The sequence below is a fragment of the Cylas formicarius genome, unplaced genomic scaffold, assembly GCF_029955315.1.
Source record: "Cylas formicarius isolate icCylForm1 unplaced genomic scaffold, icCylForm1.1 PGA_scaffold_3__17_contigs__length_32017465, whole genome shotgun sequence".
Classification (NCBI taxonomy): Eukaryota; Metazoa; Arthropoda; class Insecta; order Coleoptera; family Brentidae; genus Cylas; species Cylas formicarius.
Window position 1 is genome coordinate 15946043 of NW_026844326.1, and position 23143 is coordinate 15969185.

Consider the following 23143-nt stretch of genomic DNA (forward strand, 5'->3'; position numbering starts at 1 on the left):
GTTTTAATTCATGACCTGAATGTGAAGAGTCTAAATTTTCGTGCTTCCAGCGCCATTTTTCTCTTGAACTAGTCTGAAGGATCTTTCTTTGCTTATAATAAGCTGCTTTCTAAACAGGTGCATTTTTTATGACGATAATATTACACGAAATGCGAAAAACAATACAGATTCATTCCTAGAACCATAAGGATATGGACGAATTTAGCAAATAAGAATAGGCATTAACGTTGTACCATAATTTCGAGTTCTATCCTCGAATATTCTAATTTTCAAAAAGATGAAATTTCTGTATATCCGGAAAACGTTGGAAAAGTCAACCACAAATGTCGTTACAGTTGATTAGTCCAAAATTAATACAAAAAACTGCCTTGGTATGGAGAAAAACATTTTTCTTTCTCGCAAGAGCAGTAGGTCCAAAACAAACGTAGAAACAGGAGTGGGAATTTCTTATAAGAATTCCAGGCAGAGATCTAGAGATGGATGGATGGTGGTGGTTGCTACAGATTGAACACGAATATTTAAAAAGTGAACGGAATCTCCTCCTGAACCATTATGTATTGATGAGAATGTACTGGAACAGCGAGCCGAATAAAAGGCTACGAAAACAGTTGCGGTGAATTGATAGGATAGTCTGCCGACACCGGGGCAGTCATCTGAGGTCATCTAACAAGGCACTTCAGGGGAGGATGGGAAGAGATGGAAGCATAGTGGATTGGAAGTTCTGAATGTTATAACCTGGCTGCCTCACGCCGCAGTCACGAGTGGAAAGGAAATCGATAGTGCCGCAACAGCAAAATCTTCTGAAGATTTTCGCTCAGGTTTTGGGATAGAATAAGAGTAAAACACATGCAGATTTAATCTGTTTTTTATTCACCATAAATATACATTTAGACAAAAAATTTACTGGGTAAATATATAACATTATTGTCATTTAATATTAAACACTTATTGTCCGTTTACCTAACATATTGTGATAAAATTATTATCCGTCTATTGTCTTACACAGCTTACAATAGTATTGTCTACAAATCCAGCCCCTTGGGAAAATACAATACAATCTCGCAGAGCTGTCCAGCGATAAAGTAAACTGAAGCTTCAAAACATCGGTTATTGTCTGAAAATGAAGTTTCAAGTGGATCGTGCCTTACAAAAATCGAATTCCGTTTTGGGACATGGAGATTACTTGTCCATAATTAACTCTTATCAATTGGCCTTATCTTCTAATATGTTACGTCTCTAAATTGCATATGTATCAGGAGATATTCTTGATCGTTTTTTACTTAGTGAAGGTTGATATAGGGAACGGATATGGTAGATGGTCAAGGATATGCATTACAAGGGAGATACAAAAATATTAAATTTAACTAAACGAGTATAGGGTGCTTTATTCTTTTGAAGTTTTTATACCCCTTATTTGAATTGCGATAAATATATCTAAATCTAGTCAAGTCGGTTTAAGGTACATGTACCTTAACATTCAGTACACAATCATTAAATGTGAATATATTAAGATGACTCAAAATTACAGGAAGAAACAGAGTTATATCGGGGACTAATGATATTTGCAACTATGAGGCGCAAGTTTAAAACTGGACCAATATACAGCTTGTTGTACAGGAATATTTAACATTCACCGATGGTGATGTTGAAGTAGCTGAAAAGATAAACCTGAGCAATATTAACCCCCCCCACCCTTGAAACACACACATTTTTTTTGACTCAATATTTGCAAAATGAAGTTTTATTGTTTTTGAGATTTGACAAACGTTTTAGAATGTTTATTTTTGTTCTTTACAACGAATGGTCCTTTAGCGGTTTAAGACCCGCCCATTGAAAATAAACTCTTCCCTATTTAAATAGTAATTTTGCGTCCGAATAACACGCATTTTGTCCGGACATCGGTATTACACCCAATGCATGTGGACTCTATTTATATCCCCACACATCTAATCCAGACCGATGTTTATTGATTGTGTCCTTTAATTTTCGTTTGTGACGTCGAAATGCCCAATATTTCACATATGTTCGCAAGCAAGCAGCACGGAAACTGTTTTTGTCACAAACTGGGAAAAGCATTTTTTGATAACTGATAAATAAAACACCCTATACAGACGTTTTCATTTCGCAGCATTTAAATATATCCGATATCTACAAATTCTGTCAGCCTGGAAAATTACTCTGCACAAAAATTGGAAGATTGATTAAGATTATGTTAAACGGATGAGCATTTAAAAGCAGATTTCAATAGTCTACAGAGTGTTTTAACAAACGTACCAAGAAAAAAGTTGTTCGTATCTTCAAATTTAAGCTTCTTCAGATCTACGTTTATATCAAGTCTAACGCGCATGTTTGTTGAAACATCCCGTGTAAGGGTGTTCTCTGAGTTGAGTTCAATGCGATACAAAAAGAATTAAAATTACACCACTTTTATACTAAACGACTAAATTTTAGATCCACAGATATTATTTTGCTATAGATCTGCTTTTAAATAGTTCACTGAAATCTGCAAAAACAATTACATGCTAAAAATTTAATGCAGCGTCATTCTTGGATGCGTAAACATTTTTCTCAAGATGATATTGTCGACTGCGGGTTGAAGGAGATATCGCTTGTTCTCTAATGGTACCTGCGTGATTTTGGAATGGCTGTAGTTTTGGGTTTTCCCATTTGCGGGAGTCTCCCTGTCGAAACCATCAAAAATATTAGTGGAATGTTAAAGTTTTTTATTTATTAAGGGTTCGCACATTTCAGTAATGTTTGATACCGATGCAATTCCCTAGAAGCCAAAAGAGACACAAACATGCTCATTACAGCATTATTCTGCGAGACTGACTTACAGATGGGCTTCGCTGGCAAGTTACTATCTGTGGAGTCTCAAATTATATACAGGGTGTTCGGAAATTGAATTCGGAAATTTGAAGGAAAATTTCAACGTGCAATATAATGGTAGTAAGGCAACAACAACAACAAAAATTCGAAATCGGAATATTTTCCGAGTTATAGCTTGTCAAAATTAATTTTTTTAATTTTATTTTTAATTAATTCTCAACTAAATGATCTAGTATTTTACACACAGCTCTGATTTAATAAATGTCATCGTTACAAAATAAAAGTGTTTTAGAAATCTGTCACTAGAGGGCACTTTACCTAGAACATTTCTTTCCCGTATTTTATTTATTTAGACTGATATTGCAAAATAGAACAAATTGCTTAAGCAGAATCACAAACCCTCAGTTTTATTTGCAGCATTTTTTAAATCCACATTTCGGGAAGACATCGAGTTTGCATCGATCAACCACCTGAGAGTTAGTTCTCTTTCTTCGTCTGTTGTAGTATTTACTTCAAAAATTTCTAGCAAACAAATTCTTCATATCCGGTACAATATTACTTCCTTCACTGCTGCAGAAAACAATCACCGGGAATTCATTGTTTTCAAACAAATTATATATATATATATATATATATATATATATATATATATATATATATATATATATATATATATATATATATATATATATGGCTGACCCGTCAACGAGTACGATAAAATTTTCTGCTCAGGAAAGAATTGCTTGCTCTAGAGTTTGGGAAGTGTTGCACGAAAATGATCTTTGGCCCTTTCATGTTCAAAGCGTTCAAGCACTGTATGCGGGTGATGAGCAACTGAGAGTAATTTTATGCAATTCAAATTTTAGGAAAAATTCCAAAATACCCGCAATTTTTAAATTTTATTTTGTTCACTGTGTGATGTTGTGATGGCATTGTAAATTTTCGAAATATGAATCGGGGGGCATTTGAAAATTGTAATCAGCGTTGTATATTGTTTAATTCCCGATTATTATTAATAATTTTTTACTTTCAAAAATGTTAAATGTATTTATGATACTTAAATTAAACACGTTATTGCGTTGCCTTACGCCATTTTGCCACATTTTTAATTTGTAGCATAGTTTTTTGAAAAATTTGGTGCACGTCGCCTGCGGGTTAATAATGCTGGCGCTGCATTTCCATTTGCTTTTTCGTAACAGAAATGTATATCGCGATATCCAGCATGGTAAATTAGAAGTGCGGGGAATTCCGGTCGAGAAGTCGATTTGTGGCTAAACGATAACACTCATCGTCTCAAAACAAGATTAACAATTTTTGAGAATTTGTAATTCTACTTAAAGCAATCTGTTATATTTTTCAATATCAGTTTAAATAAATAAAATACAAGGAAAAAATGTTCTAAGTAAAGTGCTCTCTAGGGACAGATTTCGCAACACAACGCAATACCACTGCGTTAAAAATGAAATAAAAAAATAATAAATTTCACAAGCTATAACTCGGAAAATATTACGATATCCAATTTTTGTTACTTCACTTACTACCATTAATTTACCACGTTGAATCTTTCCTCCAAGTTTTCGAACTCAATTTCCGAACACTCTGTATATCACGATACCCAAAAGTTGTATTCAAGTTAGTAGTGTTTGTGGAAGAAACTTATTTCCTCTCGCAGGAAGGCACTGCTCATAAATTTAATTTGGGATCACCATACATTTCTGCTTGAAATGATAGATAAAACCATAACTAATTTTATTAAGTTATGTATAATAAACATTTAAAACATTGAATGTTTTGCGTATTTAATTATACAAAATGTGTCTAGTTGTTTAGATAATGAAGAAAATTTAAGTTTTGTGCCACCGGCGTTGAAGTTTTTACCCACCACAGCACCAGATTATCCAAATATAGAATGCTATTATGTAATTCTAGAACAGTTGACCATGAGGCCCATTTCCTAATATTGACGTCCAACGACCATTAAAAATATGTAACCACTGGATAAACCAATTTATATTTTACATAGAATTGATAGAATGATATCTCTCTAATGATTCTCTGCGATTCTCTACTTAACAACAATTGACACATACAAAAAGCGATAATCCTAACGTCTTCTTTTTCACAGGTATAGGTAACAGGTCATCTGATAATCATTACGCCGTCGAAATTTAATATCGGTCGGTGAAGAAATTGACAAAATTTCCTGGGGTTTTGCTCCACCGTCCGTGTGCCTAGGGCCTAACGCTACGGTAACAATCAGTCCTTTTATACTTACCACTTACGAATATTAAATACTAAACTACTTGATCTAGAGACTAGATACAAAAAGAAAACACTCAATCCGCTAGTGTGCTATCCTGCATAGTCTACTTGAAACATCAAAAACACAGAACCCAACCTGCACATATCGTCATTAGACAGGCCAGTCGATCGACCAGATCTGGTATACCTTCGTACCGATCTGTACGATGGCAACCATCCCAACCTAGCTAGAGCAGCGACATGGCGCTTCTCTGGCTGAGAAGCAAATGGACTGTCTCGATCCGGTGTTCTGAGCCAGCCAGATTTTGCCAACGAGCCTGTTTGCGGAGGTAAAACGTAACAGTACAGTGCAACTTTGTTAATACATCTTGATCGTGAATATTTTTAACATATGTTTTACTAATGTTGCATATCTGTATCGGTATCCACTAGCCTAGCCTAGCCTAGCCTGGATGTTAAATGGACAACTTCTCCACCGGAAAATATTTGCCCGAATAGTGGACGATATAGAATCCGCACCAACAAGGAACTGGAGGATCTACAGTATGTCCAACGTAACTTGTAAAATCTTTTGCTTGCAATATTGCAATGAATTACTGAAGATGCACCAACTCATGTAGTAGTAATAAAACTTGATAAAAATAGATTAATTGTGCAATTTAAAAAATTAGACGTTATCTTGGTTGGTTCAGTCATGTGATTTATATAAAGCATGGATGTGGGAATTTTAATTCTATCAAATTCCTGTTGGTTGCATTTTTTGCTATCAGTTTTGTTGTTTGTTTAATGTATGTTAAGGCCTGCACTGAGAGAAAATGAAATACTAAGCTAAAATTAAAATAGCATAGACGGATTTTCAAACTTTTTGTCCAGGATAGATTCGGCGAGAAGTCCTTTCCCAAATCATCCACACTGGAAATTGTGACGCCGTTTTATAAAACACTATGCTATCAACAGTAGAAATTTAGCTATGTAGACTATGTAGCGGTTTGATGAGAACTAGGCTGTAACTCCATTTATATTTATCACTTACACGTATTTAAACATCAGGCTGGTAGTGCTACTACTTCTGATTCCTATACTTATAATCTTCCGGAAATAATACTTATAAAGTGAACTTATCAAAGTAAACAAATAAATGAATTCAGTTCGAGTTTAAGAATTTTCTCAAAAATATAATTGTGTTCTCGAGAAACAAGTTCTATCACGATCATCATGATTATTCCAGTATCAGAAACAGAAATTTGTATCCGACGAGATTACGTCCTGACCACAAAAAACTTATCCGGATTTTCATCAAAAATACTTCCTGTCCGCGTTTCTGATATTAAAATTTTAATGCACAACAAACAGGTTCTTTTATAAGTAATACGCAATAAGAAAGTCCATGTACAAAAGATGAGATTAAACGTAATACGGCTAAATTACATGATTTACGTCCCTTTGTAAAGTTTTCCGGAGAAAAGTATAAATTAAAATTTAATAATTTCCAAGGCGAAATTTATCACAAAATGGTAAACGAAGCAAATAATTTAAATACATTTTTAGCATTTACAATTTATACTTTTCTGGAGGTATAGGGGGCGTTTGAACCATTGTTCAGAAACATTGTACACAGTACACATATCCCCGCTTGTTATTAAGCAAAAATGACGGTTGTTGGACGGTTGGCTACGGATTTTCTACGAAAGCTTCCAGATGCTAATGCGCCAGTCATCGTAAATGAAGCGTAAGTCGTAATGCGACGAAGAAAAACCAACAGACCACGGTCCAATAGCAGGAAAATGGTATTTATTGCAAACTGAAACTTAATTTTCGGCAATAGTTTCTGGCGCGCTAACTTTTCATTTTTATTCATGTATTTAGTAAGTGCGAGACCGTCTTTGTAGTCCATATATTTATAAATATACATTGTTTAGAAACAAGGCATATATTCTGGACTAGTTTTTAGAAACATAAAACATTAAAATCAATGCGAAAAAAATACCAACCTATAAAATATGTCACTTTTATGTTTTGCGAGTTTTTGGTTACGATTTTTACAATATGAATACGAAAAATTTTATGAGACATATAATGGTTAAGGAATATTTCATTTGCATTTGTATATTCAGTTTGAAAAAGATTATTTTCGTTTTTGCTAGTATGTATTTCAAAATGTAATGCGTTCAATAAATCGATCTGATACTTGTCGAAACACGGATCGAATTATTATTATTGATTTACTTAATTCATTTATTTATTATATTAATTAAGATTCCATTTAGACAAGACCAGTTTTGTTTGTTCGTCTACCTAATACATTTTTTAAGTTTAAACCGTTAACTGACTTTTTTCATTTCTTATTTTTAACGTTTCGTATAGATAAGCACATTTGCTGTTAGCTAAAATCTCTCCTATTAACTTCTGAAATTATTCTATATTTCTATATTTTCTTCGGACCAATACTGTTTTTTTTAATAAAAAGGTTATATTCAACAGTCCTTGGCGATTTCTCACTTCACAACTTACCGGATTTTCCAATAAACATGGTGACACCTAAATCTTACTAAGTATTGTCATAACTTCTTCTAGTTTCTCAAAAAAATTACAGGTCGCAGTGTTTACATGCACGGTATATTCTTAGTAACTTAACGAACTTAACGAAACAAAAAGGTGTTTCGGCGTAATCTTGGTTGATCCACCCTGCATATGGATCTACAACGCATGTGCGTAGACAAAAGGTGCATTACATCAGCAAATTTATTCATTCGCTTGAAATTAATAGGGTTAACCAAAATGTAGTCCGATACATCCTTTGAATCGTATACCCTCAAACCCCGGATGCTGCGATATTTATTCTTTTCCATTCATTTATGTCCGAATCCTTCCCCAAAGCTTTCCCAGCTCAACACAAATCTATTTTTACTCACCCAAAAACCGTTTACCCTCGACCGAATAGACGTCGCCCATCGTCAGATCCTGAAGGAGATCGTCGTAATCGTATGGCTTTCCGGTTTGATACATCCCAAACACGTCACTGCCATTATTGTCGTCGAAGTAGGAGAGATCGGCCTGTCGTTTGTTCCGGCTGCTCTGTTTGTATTGGGCTTTGATCGACTGGATGTTGCGTTTCTCGGAACCGTCTTTCGAGGAATCCTGGAAGTTATCTGGAAACGAACGTCGTGCGGAATTGCGAACATTGGTTAAGTGTCCGTTCAGTTATGGCTTATTTGGCTGCGAATACGGAAAAATATCTGCTGTTTTGACGAGGAGGATTTTAATGATACTAATGGTATAGCATTAGAGAACCAAATAAATATTATCGGCAAAAAGAGGAAAATATTATTTTTGAAAAACTAGCCTGTAATGATGACTACTCCCACTCAACTAATTCAGCAATGGTAAGGAACCAAATAAAATGTGTATGTCATATATATGCAACCAACAACACAAAATGAAAAGATTCTAAAACATTCTATTGAGTGATAAAAATAAAAAAGAAAGTTAATTTGAGGCCTAATCCCAAGCCAAACTTTGACTAAACGGATATACGGTCAAGGTTTTTGAAGAAAAAAAATAACTACTTTAACAACAAAATTGCTATTTTCGTGGTTACCGGCATATATAAATGTTCGTAATGATGCGTGTGGATTATGCGTTTATAATAAAAAATATCATAAATCGAATGAGAGACATCACAAGGACACTTTCAAGCCAGCAATAAGTAAAAATTATAGTTTAGGTAATTTTATGTTCATTACCAACATAAATTTGATATTCTGTTGGCAATAAATAAACATTTATGTGGTGTTATTTTAAAATACTGTCGAAAACCATAGGTCTATTTTTTATAATAACTAAAATATTGCTTCAATTATAGTAATTATAATTATATATTTATAATTTTCAGCGCATTTTACATACAGTGTCTCCAAGATAAGGACGTCTATCATAGGGTATTGGAAACCATAAGACATACGAAGGATTAGAAATTACAACATTTAAAGCTTAACGTGCTGTGAAAATCAAATCAATTGAAATTTATTTTCGTAGACTTGATTTCGGGTATCGGATAGTATAAAATATAAACAATATATTACAAACACTGTTTCAGTGAAATAGGCAAATAATTAAAAAAAATTATCGACAAAACAACCGGACTATTGTCAGGGATTTTTTTTTAATCAAAATTGCTCCTTAACCGTTGATGCGAATTAGGATTTTGAAGTGGCTCATAGTAACGGGGATTTCATTTAGCAATTAACACTCAATTATAAATAAAAATGCCAGACAGAATTAGCATTCCCATATCACAAAATAGTTGAAGTTATTATTCCCTTCTGCAATCTTAATAACTTCTCCGGAATGTGATGAGTTTCCCCAACATACTTATGCAATAATTTAGGCAAAATAATATACACTCAATAAATCCATAGAAATTAAATTTCTTAATCTCCATAAAGTAGAGTGTTAGTATTTTTTTCAGTTTTGTCAACAGCATGTTATTAACGTTTAAATTTTGATTTTGTTGCCGACTTTCACATTTATAGAAGTTGAAAATTTTTTCAGCGAAAACTTATAGGTATGGTAGCGTGTGTTTTAGAAATATACAGGGTGGGCCAATTATCTTGGGACACTACCTTATCCCAGAAACAGAAGGGGATTGAATCAAAAGTTAAATACAAAAGTTAATTGAGGTATTACAAACCTTTAATTTATTTAAATTTTCTATTTAGAGGATGTTTAATTTTTCGTGGGAGGATATCAACTTTCTTATTTTAAATGGAACACCTGGTATATTATTTCATTTTGCCCTATACCTGAGTCTAACCGTTTTTGACATTTTTAATTTTTTATGCCAAAAGGCGACGTTTGCAAGACGTAAAGTTTCTGCCAATTTCTTCATTCGGAGGCATTTTTTTTTCACTGGAGTAAATTTTGTTGAAGACTCGAATAACGGGCTCGAATAACGGGTGTCATAAGAAAATTCATACTTAGTAACGCAGGGTACGCGAAAAATAAGATTAAAAATGGAATTAAAAAAAAACGCCAAAAAACGGTTTTTAACCTATTTAACCTAACTACCTATTTTTATAATCTTGTTGTATCTAGCATTCAAAATTAAGGCAATTTTATATATTTGCTTCTAAACATTTGTCTCTCACAAATAAAATGCTATTGTCATATAAGTTTAGTTTGTGGCTTATGACGGCGTTTTAATAAAACAAGTGCTACAGTACTGCTGATTTTCCATTTTCTAGTTGACCTTAATCTTGCCGATGCGCTTATGAAGATCCAAAGATTTTGTAAATGCATGTATGCATACAGAATAAGACCAAGGATACGCGATAACGTTGGTGAATATTTTATTAACGAACGATCAATAAAAAAATAATAGGTTACAAAGGATAATAATTATTGTAACAGTTGTTCAATATGCCCTCCACATTGAGCAATACAAGTGGAATAAAGGATTTCTCGATACATGATGGCATTTCTAAAAGATTCAGTCCCATTTAAATATCCGATATCTTCTCTTATCCGGCGTTTAAGTTCCTCAGTAGTTTACGTTTTGTGTTTGTAAACTAAACCATTAAGTGTACCGCACAGAAAAAAATCTAGGGGAGTTAAGTCGGGGCTCCTTGGAGGCCAGGCGTAACTACCATTCTCTCCAATTCATTTATAGTGTGCATTTAAATAAGTGCTAATTTCTTCATTTCTGTGATAAGGAGCGCCATTTTGCTGCCAAATTAAATTTCGTTGTTCCCTTTCAAGCACTTCATTTTCAACCAAGGGACGAAAGCTCTAAGTAGACTTGGGAATTAAAATTCTGATCAAAAAATACTGGACCTATTATTCTGAACCACCAAATGGCGCACCATGCTTTGACTGAAGTTCTACCTGATCTTGTAACTTCCATATGTTTTTTATTTTTCGTGTTGCTCCAGTAACGGGTAATTTTAGTTGAAGTTGACTGACAGACTGACGAATATGTCGCCTGTCCACATTTTAATGTATATTGCCTTCATTAAAAAATAAAATCTTATTTATCGAGAAGCGTTGAGTAATATATAATATCTTCAATATCTAAATAATAGGCACTCAAAGGATGGATACAAACAGTCTACCTATTTGCTGGATATCAGTTTTTATTTTACAGCGCTCTTTTTACATAAAAATCTATCGATAAAACTACTTGTAATAAATCATCGACTCACCAACGGTGTCTCGTTTTCCAATAATTTGTCTATCTCTAGCCAATGACTGGATGTTCCTCTTTGGATAATACGGAAGCTCTCCCAATCTGGCCAAACTACTAACTGACCTCTTTCCAAATCCTCCCCCTATAGGGTAATTATAGTTCCTCATCAGGCTGCCCAGGTTCCTCTTGTCGTAGAAATCCTCCGACGTATCCCTGATGTCCCGGAAATTCTGACGTCTTAGTAAGTCGCCATTTCTGGCTAAAGCTTCTATACCTGAAACGAACGAGATGTATTTAAGTCTAATTTTCTTCCATTCAAATCTATACTAAGTTACTTACCACGCTTCTGGTTGTCGTGTTGAAGAAACATTAAGGGAAGCTGGCCATTTTTTGCCAGGTTGGCGATACTCCTTTTGTAGTTGGTATCATCAGATTGGAGCGTATCGGGCAATGTTTTGTACCAAGTGCCAGAACGAGCTAATGCTTCAAGATTACGCTTATGTTCGTCGGGTAGATTGTTCCAAGCAGCCAATGATGCCAAGTTTCGTTTATAATTTCGGTCGTCCTCCAGTTCGGCAAAGTCTAACGCCTCTTGAAATTTTCGTAGCAGTTGTCGGCGCAGTGCTTGCACTTGCATGGAGTCATTCTCTTGCGGATTCAGTAGAGTGCGAAGAGTCTCGGTCACTTCAATGTCACACGAGCCATCAGTTTTTACCTGAAATTAAATGTAAATATATAGATTGGCGTCAAAATGGATAAACAAAACGCGGAGAGCATTGTATAGAAGAGACTAATTAGCTAGTCTCGACCTAAACAGAACGGAGAAAGAGACGTGATACTTGACTTTCCGATAAACGCCAATTAAATCATTAAGGTCCGAGAAAGCACCTAATTTCTATAGAGTTTCCAAAGTTTCCGCCCTTATTCCCGAAACGCTTAATAGTTTCCAACAATAATGTTACAAACATTGTAGTTTAGTTCCAAACAACAAAATGCAGAAGTTTCAACTTAAGGGTTTGAAGATTTGTTATCGGTAAGCAATTTGTTAACTATTTGCTCTGCGACATCTAACGAAAACATAACTTTGTTAGTTGCGCTTTGAAAGAAAGTAATAAATTACAATTTCGCAATACCGCAGTTCATAAAATTCAAATTATTTGAGTATTTTATCTTTTTTTATATAGGTGATTGTGTCATGCTTTCTAACAGTTTTTCAGTATCTTTTAGATTAGGTAGGGCCGATAACGTTTCTTTCTATTCTTAAATCAATAATTTCAATACTGTTTAGCACCACGCTAGCTTGAGAATGGCAAAAAATACACCGTTGCAGCTAGTAACAATCAGAAGTTTCTACGCGTTAACTTGTCGAAATAATCTAAAACAAAAAAACTGAAATAAATTATCACATTTATTATACTCAATAGCAAGGGCATTATAATATTCGATTTAGATGACACGGTCTGGTACAGAGTCCCCAGATACAAATTCAGGACCTTGTAATCACGGTTAAGTGCTCCTATTTTAATTAATTAACATCTGGAGTACGTGCGCTTTGCATGGGTTTGCTTTGTATAATTTAAATACCAATTGAATTTGCTCAGCAATGGTAAAGGCAATTTTCAGGAGCTAGAATTTGGTTTAATTAAATTTTGAGAAAGTCGTGTTTAAGTGATAAAAAAAACACTCCATATTGAATATAATAAAGTTTGGGAATCAAAAAGACAAATAGGTTTAATTAAATGGCGAAACGTATGCCTCTTTCGATGTTCGGCCACTTTGATAAGTTGCTGTTTGTATTACATGGTGCAGGTCCCACATTGACAACTCAACCGTGTTAATGAAGAATTTATCTGAACGCACTACATTCATATTCATATTGAGCGAATGATGGAAATCAATCGTCAGTCTAATTTTAAATTTAAATTCTTTAAAATTTTGACAAATTTCTAATTAATTTTGCATTGAGATTTGAGAATGAAAATAAACCTACAATTAAACTAAACCTAAAATTTGGTAATTTAATACCTCTCTTAACAATTTTCAATGCGTTTAGAGTATCTTATTCTGTTTCCTTTCTCCCAACGGGTGATAGATGTGTATTATGTTTTAAGTTAGCAGTTAATATTAGAAGAAAAAAAGATATAATTATTGATGTAGATACTTAACATGCTTAATGAATGCCATTTGGGCCCAAGAATAAAAAAATTTACAAACAATGAATCCAAAAGTATTAGGACACGCGAATATATTTCAAAAATCACTAGCACTTGAATCAAAAGGTCTATTTTTCAATTCAATTCAATAAATAGTATATTATTCTAATGACTGAATGGCTTATTATCGGAGGCCGACGCAATATATTACAGAATTAGGATAGGTTTATAAACATAAAGAGAATAGGCAAGGTCCACAAAACAAATTTCGCCTTAGTTATATAAGGTTTTAGAGGTTTTAAAGTTTTCGAAAATTTAGCGGGTGCATTCACGCGTAATTAATTATTTTCCGATTTTTTTGAGATATGAAAAGTCATATTATCTACTATATTTTTAATTTTAAATTGTTAAATTAATATAGCTCTCAACAATGTACATTGATATTTACCAAAAGGTAACTGATATTTATTATATATGATATTTTAAAGAAATATTATAAATGCTATATGCAAATTTTGCGAAATCTAATATGCAATGTCAATATTTTTTAAAACCAAGAATATCATACACCATTGCCAACTAATTATTTATTTTAAAAGCAATCTTCACTATAACTTAAAAGCTCCTATGATTCGTCATGTTCATGTTATTCATGTATCATATATGTCATTTGTGGTTATGGATGGCTCCTTTAAACGTATATTCTGGGGGCTAAAAGGGTAATTCTTTCTGCAACGCGTAAAGTATATGTCATGTCGTCGAGAGAAGAATTACTAAAGCAATAGTTAAATGTGAAATAGGAAAGAATAAGAGAGATAAACAACATAATAATAGCAAAATGTAGAGCTATATACAGGGTGTTCCACGGCCTGACTGCTATAGCTTGGGAATGTGTGCCTGGGGTGACTTCAAGTAAAAAATGTCAAATGAACATATACCCGAAAAGCTATTCTAATTGAGCTACAACCATTTGAAATTTTAAAGACCATTTAAAAAGAAACCGTTTTATTGAAGTAGTTGCTCCAGTATTACGTTCTAGTCAAGGCGGCTCTGAATCTTATCAATTAAATTAATTTTAATGAGCAGCAGTTGATCGTTCCACTCGTAAAGTGCCTTGTAGAATGTCTATCGATGTTTGAGAGAAACAGGCAAGTCTCCTACAGCTACTTCTGAACGTCCCGTTCAAGAAGAACTTGTAATACTTAATACGATTGACGCTCGACCTTCTACTAGTGTCCAAAGAATAGGTAACGCACCTAACGAAGGCCGGATGAAAGTATGAAGAACTTTCACAAATTCGGTTTGTACCCGTACCATATCTTACGTATACAAGCTTTAAAACCTGAAGACTACGCTTCAAGATTTGAATTTGGTCGTTAGATATTGAGAAATCAAACGATATATCGGATAATATTATTTGGTGATGAAACCTCATTCACCCGAAACGGTATCAACAACACCAGGAATTCACATTGTTGGGCATTTGAAAATCCACGATAAACTAAGAAAAAGAAAAAACTAAAGAAAAGAAAATTTTCAAGATAGATTTTCGGCAAATATTTGACGTGGCATTATTGATGACCGCCGCATAATTGACCGCTTACAATTGAAGAACGTGGTCTGAAGGATATTCGTTATTTACGTTTCGTTGAAAAGGATGATCAATATTACTGGATTACAGGATGGATAAGACAACGAATGTGGATTCAGCACGATGGTGCACCTTCTCACTTTGGCCGACAAGTAACAGAATTTCCTAATCAAAATGATAAAAACAGGTGGATTGGAAGAGGTTCAGCAACTTAAATTACTTTTTATAGGAAAGATTAAAAACTATACTTTATGCAGAAAGTATTGAAAACAGAGAACAACTGGCAGCTAGAATTATGGACGCAGCAGAAATTATTCGTGCTAATCGTGAGACTATTAGCAGAGCTACCACTTCAATTCTACGAAGAGCTGGACTATGTATACAGCCATTGGGTGGACCTTTTGAGCAACTAATTCAACAAAATAAAATATAAATAAATAAAAAATAATGCAATTAAAAATAAAGTGGTTTCTTTTAAATGGTCTTTAGAATTTCAAATGCTTGTAGCTCAGTTAGAATAGCGTTCCGGGATATGTTCATTTGACATTTTTAACTTGAAATCACCTCAACGACACACTCCCAAACTATAGCAGTCATGTCGTGCGACATCCTGTAGATAAGAAAAAGTTGTTGGCATTAGAAAAATTTGTAAACTTTTAACAGACGCAGTGTATTATTATTATTTATTGACAATTTTCATTTCCGCGCGTGACGGAACAATATACAATTCTTTATGATTCACTTACTCATAACTGAAACTATTTATTAGTTTCAAATTACTTTTTCCTTAAACAAAGGTTTTGAGGACTACGAAAAAATGGCAAAATCGATTTAGGATTTACCTAGAAAATTATGCTGAACTCTACCCGGTGTAAGAAAAATTAATTATATTAAATAATCTTCTTTAACTTAAACGACACGCGAATACATCGTAAACGTTTATCCGACGCTAATTAAAAAGGATAAAAAGGTCTTGAATTTAGGGCGAGAATTAATGCAAGTTTTATACACCATTATATCCATAGAGCGAAGCTTTTTTCAAGCAAAATGGCGTAATTAAAATTCCGCTCGGCGGCATCGGGCCACATGTTGCGCTCAAAAGCGGATTAATTTGCGTTTATATTTACGACGTACGTCCCGAACGGGTTTTAAAAACGCCGGATAGTTTTTAAATTTATTTTATGGTTTGGCGTAATGACTTTGTTACAATTCTACTTGAAATGGTTGACACGTATGATTACACTTAGCTCCACGTACCGTGCAGGAAATCTTTTTATTTGTTATTTCTATTATTTATAAATGACATAGAACAAAGTATCAAGGATTCAAATATTTTGCTGTATGCGGATGACATAAAAATATACAGAGAAATAGAGACTGAAAATGATGATAGGTTATTGCAAGTTGTTAATAATTTGCTAAGGTGGTCAAATCATGGTTTGTTTGATTTTAAGATCAAGTGTAACTCTTATGGCAAATACATAAGTAAAAAGACCACTTTTTTAAAACACAAATTGAACAATGTTATTATTAAATCAGTTACCACCTTTTCGTTACACCAAATTAACCCTCAATGCAAATTTTAAGAATACTAAGAGAGACATATAGAAATATTGGGTTTCTTAATTAGAAATGCAAAGAAAATCAAATCGGAAGAAGTACTTTATTATAGTCTAATGCAGTCGAAGCTTGAATAAGGTAGCATAATTTGGTCGAATTTTTTCAAATTTATAAATACAGATGATTGATTCAAAAGAAATTCCTTTAATTTAACAACTATTTTCTAAAAAGAGAATATAATAGCTATGCCAACAACTTAGAGCTTTATAAAATGTCACTGCACAACAAAAGAGTCATGACTTAGTTGCTGTATTTTTTTTAAATCATTAATAACCTAGCCTTGGACAACGCAGCATTAAGTTCGGTATACTTAAGTGCCCCAAAATAAAAGCACACCTAGACTTAATTACCCGTTGAAATCTCCAGTCATGATAATGGTTACTTATAATCAATACCAAAGTAAAAGAGACAAATTGTTTACAAAATGTAAACAAAAATGTAATTTTAATTGAACGGACGCAACTTGTTATTGGTCTGTAAGCTGAACTAATAAAATAAATAAATAAATACATTTTTGAACCACAATTTGGCATAATGGCGGCAAATTAGATGAAAAAACATTTTAAAAATTATGCGGAGCGCAGCGAAGCGAGTGCTTAGTAAACGAGTGACTTAAGAAGTTTACCAAACGTGTTGCATACTATACTTTTTCTACGACCGTTAGTTTTTGAGCACATTTTGGCTTCTTTAGAATAGTATATTATGCAACAAGTGCGGTAAATGGCATTTGACTCACGAGTTTATTTAACACGAGCGGAGTGCAGCGGAGCGAGTTTTTAATAAACGAGTGAGTTAAAAAGTTTACCGAACGTGTTGCATACTATACTTATTCTACGACCGTTAGTTTTTGGGTACATTTTCGCAAAACAACACGAATACATTCACTGACATGATATTGATAAACGTCAAAATTCAAGCCGTGCGGTAAAACTAAAAAAATCCCATAAGTTTCGAATATTATGGGGCAATCTGTATAGTAGTGTCGGTTGTAAGCCACTTTGGCGGAAAAATTTGAATTTTAGGTTATGTTTGGGGTAGGGCACGAGCAGAATTCTTCATATTCGACTACGTTCGTTCACGAACGACGATTTTAAGTAAGGGTAAAGTTTTGTTGAGTTCTGTAAAATACGCAATTATACACCGATCTAACGTGCGGCAAGCGTCACTTTACCACGGATCCGAGCCACACGTTGTTTTGCAAAAATGTATCCAAAACTACGGTCGTCACTTGTTTTACAAGCCTTCGATAATTTTTTTTCAGAACAATTAATAATATGTTTAGTTTATTTATTCAATAGTCCAGCTTAACCAAGCAATCACTTAAGAAGAACAGTTAACGAAAACCAATGCTTAAAAACAAACAGTGCAGTAAAAAAGAACAATGATAAGCAAACTGTTGTGGAGTTAATGGAAACAGTATAATTTTATAAAGTCTATAATCATTAATTTAATAATTAAATTAAAATAATTTTCTAAACATTTGTTCAGCAGAATATTATAAATCGCTAAGGTACAACTACTTTATGGGCAACACAGGGTAAAGTGAAAAGCAATTTTGTCAATTCAACGTTGTTGTAAGTAAAAGTAAACTTTAAAATCCAACTACCTAACTCGACTTTTATTAATTATAAATATACATTCATAATACGCCAGGAGAGTTAGATATTCGTATGCCTGTGGATATTGGATATACAATCATTAACTATGAATAATCAAATATTTGATTTTATTTATTTATTAAATAATTAATAATTCATTATACTAAAACCCGATAAAGCAACTGCGTGGCTTTTGATCGCTCGACAAAGCGAAACGATAACTTCCATCGATGTTTTGCCTTAACGTTACATCCGGAACCCAACGTAAACAACAAACAAAACAACGCTCAAATACAAAGCTTTGCACAAAAAGAGCATATTATCGTTCATTTCGTTCGCTCGTCTCGCCACTCGATAACTTAAAGTGCTTGCAATCTTGCAAAAGACTTTGATATTCATGGATATTGCAAACAATAGAAATAAGGGAATTGTCACGACGTTGGCGGTCGTATTTCTTCCCCTTTTTCCGCGTCGAACAAATTCCAAATCCCCATTCAATTACGGCTCTTCGGTTCACTCGATATCACCGTTTGCTTTCAAGGAAAACGTTTTCTTCTCCCTATACGTTTTTGTGTCCAAGATATTAACTCCATTATTAATTTGAAATTAAGTAACCTAATTTATTCAATGTCATTAAAAACTGAAAAAGGTTCGAATTGCTGTTGCTGCTGCAAACTTTCTATTCTCATCAATTTAAGCAACTCCCAACGCCTCAAAGTCAAATGCATATTGATGTACTAACCAATATTTGGGTATAAATAACACTTAACACTTGACATAAAGTTCCCATTTAAATTGTCTAAAGTATAAGTACAGGATGTTTCGTTAAGGGTGGTCAACGATCACATCTGGAAAACTATTGGATCTAGAGATTCAAAAATACAAATCAAATCAAATCTTTGGAAAGTCTAATTATGTAATCACTAGAATGAGTTTTTTTTTTCGTGACAACACGAAGTTCCTTTGTTCCCGTTTGCTACAGTATTGAGCCTCAGACAAAACTTTCGCGACATATTTCAGGCTTTCTGAATTTCAGCCACAGCAATTGTGCAGTGATGTTATAACATAACATCTTTATCTAGTTCATTACTGGATGTCGTAAATTAACATCCATGGTTGTGCTAGCAATATAGCTAAGACATACGGATCATTTTTGAATACGTCACTATAGGTGACGTAACTGCACAACTGCTCTGACTGGAGTATACTGACGTTTTCTGAACCTCCTCACGGTATAAATGAAAAGTACTTTACCACGGGATTCAGTAGATTTTAGCCACACGTGGTATTTTTATCTGGATCTGGAACTGAACCCAGTGATTGTAGGGGTGCTGCTTTGCAAAAATGTGCGTGAAAAAAACATAGTATGCAAAATTTTGATAAACTTCTTCAGTTACTATTGGCTAAGATGGCTTTTATAAAACCAATTGAATAATATACTATTATCCTGCTTTAAAACATGTCAGCTTATACTTTTCAGAGTAGGAAAAACACATTTTTAAATGTAGGTGCTAGGGCGATAAATATAGGGTTTGTATAGTCCTTTCAAAATTTAGAATCTGCTCGTGCACCTAATTGTGAGTATGGTCTTTCTTTAGTTCTTTGTATTCCAGATTTTGTTTTTGAATATATTTACTGTTTATTTATTTAACTTTAATTCCTTTATTCACTCAAAAAGGTCTTTAGAAATGATTTTCTTTGTCGTTCTAGATACGAGAAAATATTTAGAACTAAAGCTGTTGCCATAACATGGCCTCATGTACCTAAGATACAACAAGATCCAGGAGGCTTTTAATGTTTTAATTTTCTAAAATACTCCATTGCTGCTTATTTAAAATTTAAAATAATTAGTAACATCAGCTTTAGCAGTAACGTAATTAAAGGTGGACTATTTGCAACCCGCCTGGATCGAACTTGCTCACGTTTCGCCAATCATTCTATTGGCTTCTTTGTGGCATAGGTGGTACTGGCTGCTATTCTATTCTGCACCTGCTTATATACTGTTTGAGGTGCAAAGGAGAGTGAGAGGTAAACAACTGAGTCGCGGTTAAGGTTGTATGATTGTTTATAGATTTCTATGGATTCTCGTTTTTTTTGTAGAAGAATTGATTACATGCAAGAATTTTAGTTTTATTGTGTTTAGTAACTGCTGAAGAATTTGTTTGTCGTAGCCTTACGGCTTTTTCATGTTCTTTTAGCCTAGTTGATATTTTTTTCACCTGTTCACTAATACGAGAATCAGTCACCCGAGAAAATGTTCATGCCCCTCCTTTAGCTCCGCCCACCCCCTTCAACTAGTATATAATCAGGTACAGAGCAGAATGAGAGCCACTTTCAGTTGATCTCTGAAGAATCCAACAGGGTGATTGGCAAAACGTCAGCAATTCAGAACATTTTCAAATGGTATTACAGTAGCCTGTGCCTCTTGAAAAATAAAAGTTGTGTTATTTTTATTTTTCTACATGAAAAGCAAAATATACGGGGACACCATGTAATTTACAGAAATTTATGTCATTATTTATAAAAGCCTTTAACAGCTCATATAAATAATTTGCTCAACCATCAGTCATTAATAGCTAATCAATATTTTCAAGATTGGTGGATATGTGATTACGTTTCTTAAATATTCAGTGTTTACCAATTCACAATTATTTATATCATATTTCAAAATATTCTTCTGATGGTTTCGTCGTCATTTTGTAAATATTATTTTTAAATTTCACTAAGTTATGATGAAATATTTACAATTCTAAATGTAATCGGTAAGATTTGCTACCTATTTTTATTTTACATTTGAATAATAAGTAATAATAACGTTCTAATTTACTTGTACTACTATTTCATATACCTAGCCAAACTTAGTGCAAATATTGCCAATCAGGTAACTTTAGTAAATCTGAATATAAACCTACAGAATTTAAGGTAAAAATTACAACTCTACATTCGTATCTAGAAGCATAATTACTACTTATGAGGATGAGGATGAGGCACTAATTGCGGAAAAAATTTGACCTTAAATCAGAATCACGTGTATCTGCAATTAAACTTGTTGCACGACTTCGCAGACAGACGAAATAATTTAAGAGCCACTTACCTCAAAAAACGGGGCACTGGCAACGAACAAGTACCACACTGCGAAATTCAAGCTCCTGACGGCGCCCATTTTACCCGATTAACGACCGAAAGCAAAAAAAAAGCCGAAACGATCAAAAACACTGTTGCTCTCCTGGATGCAACACGTAACACACTAAACGGCCGCGTCGCAGTCTGAAAGCGTCGGGACGCCGGCGGTGTGTTTTATACACGCCCGAGCCACCCCCTGTTTGCGGAGGTGGTCTCGGGGGCCTTATAGATTTTAACGAGGCCGGAGAAAATTATGAAACTTGAGTTGGCGATCAATCACAAGATTTCGACCGAACCAGAAAATATATTTTTTGATTTGTTAATAAATTTCCTAAATGTTTCATGTAATTTTAATCAATAACATTATATTCAAAGCCAATCGAACAATAGCAGACACCGACAAGCACAAATAGGGGTCTCGCCTAGTGGAAATTATGATAGAAAAACCACATGCCGCAGCGCTCTCTTGACATCAGACGAATGATGACTGTCGAAATATAATTGAAAAAAACAAATTAACACCTTTAAAATGTATATTTACCGTTATATCAAGTATCATTGATCCAGAAATAAACGTTGATGTTGTGGTACGAGAAAATAACAACGTAAACTTCTACGAAAAATTATAGGTGACAAATCTTAAGGCAAAGGGGACTGACCCAAAATTGTGAGCGAACCACATCGGAAGATAGTTTGGTTGCTCAACGTCCCATGTAGAGAAAAAATAGCACATTCAAATTTTGTAATCCCAATGAAGATGGAAAAAGTGTCCAAGCAATGAAGAAAAGACAATATAAACAAATTAATTAAAAAAAGTTATATAGTATTGATTTCGTAATAATAATAATAATAATAAAACATTTATTATTTTAAGCATAAAAATATAAAATACAACTATTTAAACACTAAAGCGCCGAGCTTTTAGTGTCCATTTTTGAAACTGTGGTAACACCTGGTGCAAAATTTACTCAGACTCTAAGAGTTATATTTTAATATTTTTCTTAAATGCGAGCATCAAAATCAAAAAGTTTATATTTATTAACAATTCCGGGAGCGAAAAATCTTCCTAAATGATTGTTTCTAATTTGTTGAAATTCCGAGCAGGTCAGTTAAACGTAAATGTCAGTTTTTTATGAAGATATTTTGGAATTTCAGTTTTAAATATTCTATAAATAAAGCTTATTAAATGCATTATTCTCTCGTCGAACGTGTTTAGCCACTGGAACTCCTGCAGTTTTCCAAAAATAAATCTCAAGCACGAGCATTGGACTTTTTGTATTCTTCATCTCTTAAAAATATTTGGTCACATAAACTAAAATATGGCAAAATCAAAAAATCAGCATGACTTTAGTCGTATTGTGTAAAGAGGTTTTAAAATAGAATAATCCTTTTTTAAACAGCTTTGCTTTGCTTTCAAAATTTGTCCTTGTTCGCTTTAAAGTGGATTTAGAAGGATTAAAATCGATAAATATAACGTAAATTTATTGGCAATAATATTTTATAACGCACACCTCAGTATCTGTACTTCATAACAAAAAGCTATATTCCTAAATCCTTAAAATTAGTAAATCCTGTGAATCTGATTACTATCTTCCCTATATACATGCTACCAAAATAAGGGCGCTTAATGTGTGTGTTGCGCTGTAGTGTTTTTAGGACCACAAATAATTTTATTCAGAATTTTCAATGGTAAAAATCATATGGTTCTTTTGTAAATGCCTCAAATTTCATTTATCAACTCCCGAAAAATCGGATAAACAATAACAACCCAAACACAGAAGTG

The 23143-nt window shown here is 33.6% G+C and overlaps 1 protein-coding gene across 1 annotated transcript; it reads right to left on the minus strand.

The window, feature by feature from the left end:
• Window positions 1-880: 880 nt before the first annotated feature.
• LOC132699909 (neuropeptide-like precursor 1) lies at window positions 881-21488 on the minus strand. Its single transcript, XM_060666891.1, has 6 exons — window positions 21332-21488; window positions 11615-11990; window positions 11292-11549; window positions 8004-8240; window positions 5228-5408; window positions 881-2681 (listed from the first exon to the last, which is right to left on the minus strand). Exons 1-6 carry the CDS (start codon window positions 21398-21400, stop codon window positions 2531-2533), a joined length of 1272 nt encoding a protein of 423 aa, XP_060522874.1. The 5' UTR covers window positions 21401-21488; the 3' UTR covers window positions 881-2530.
• Between the last annotated feature and the right edge of the window lie 1655 nt (window positions 21489-23143).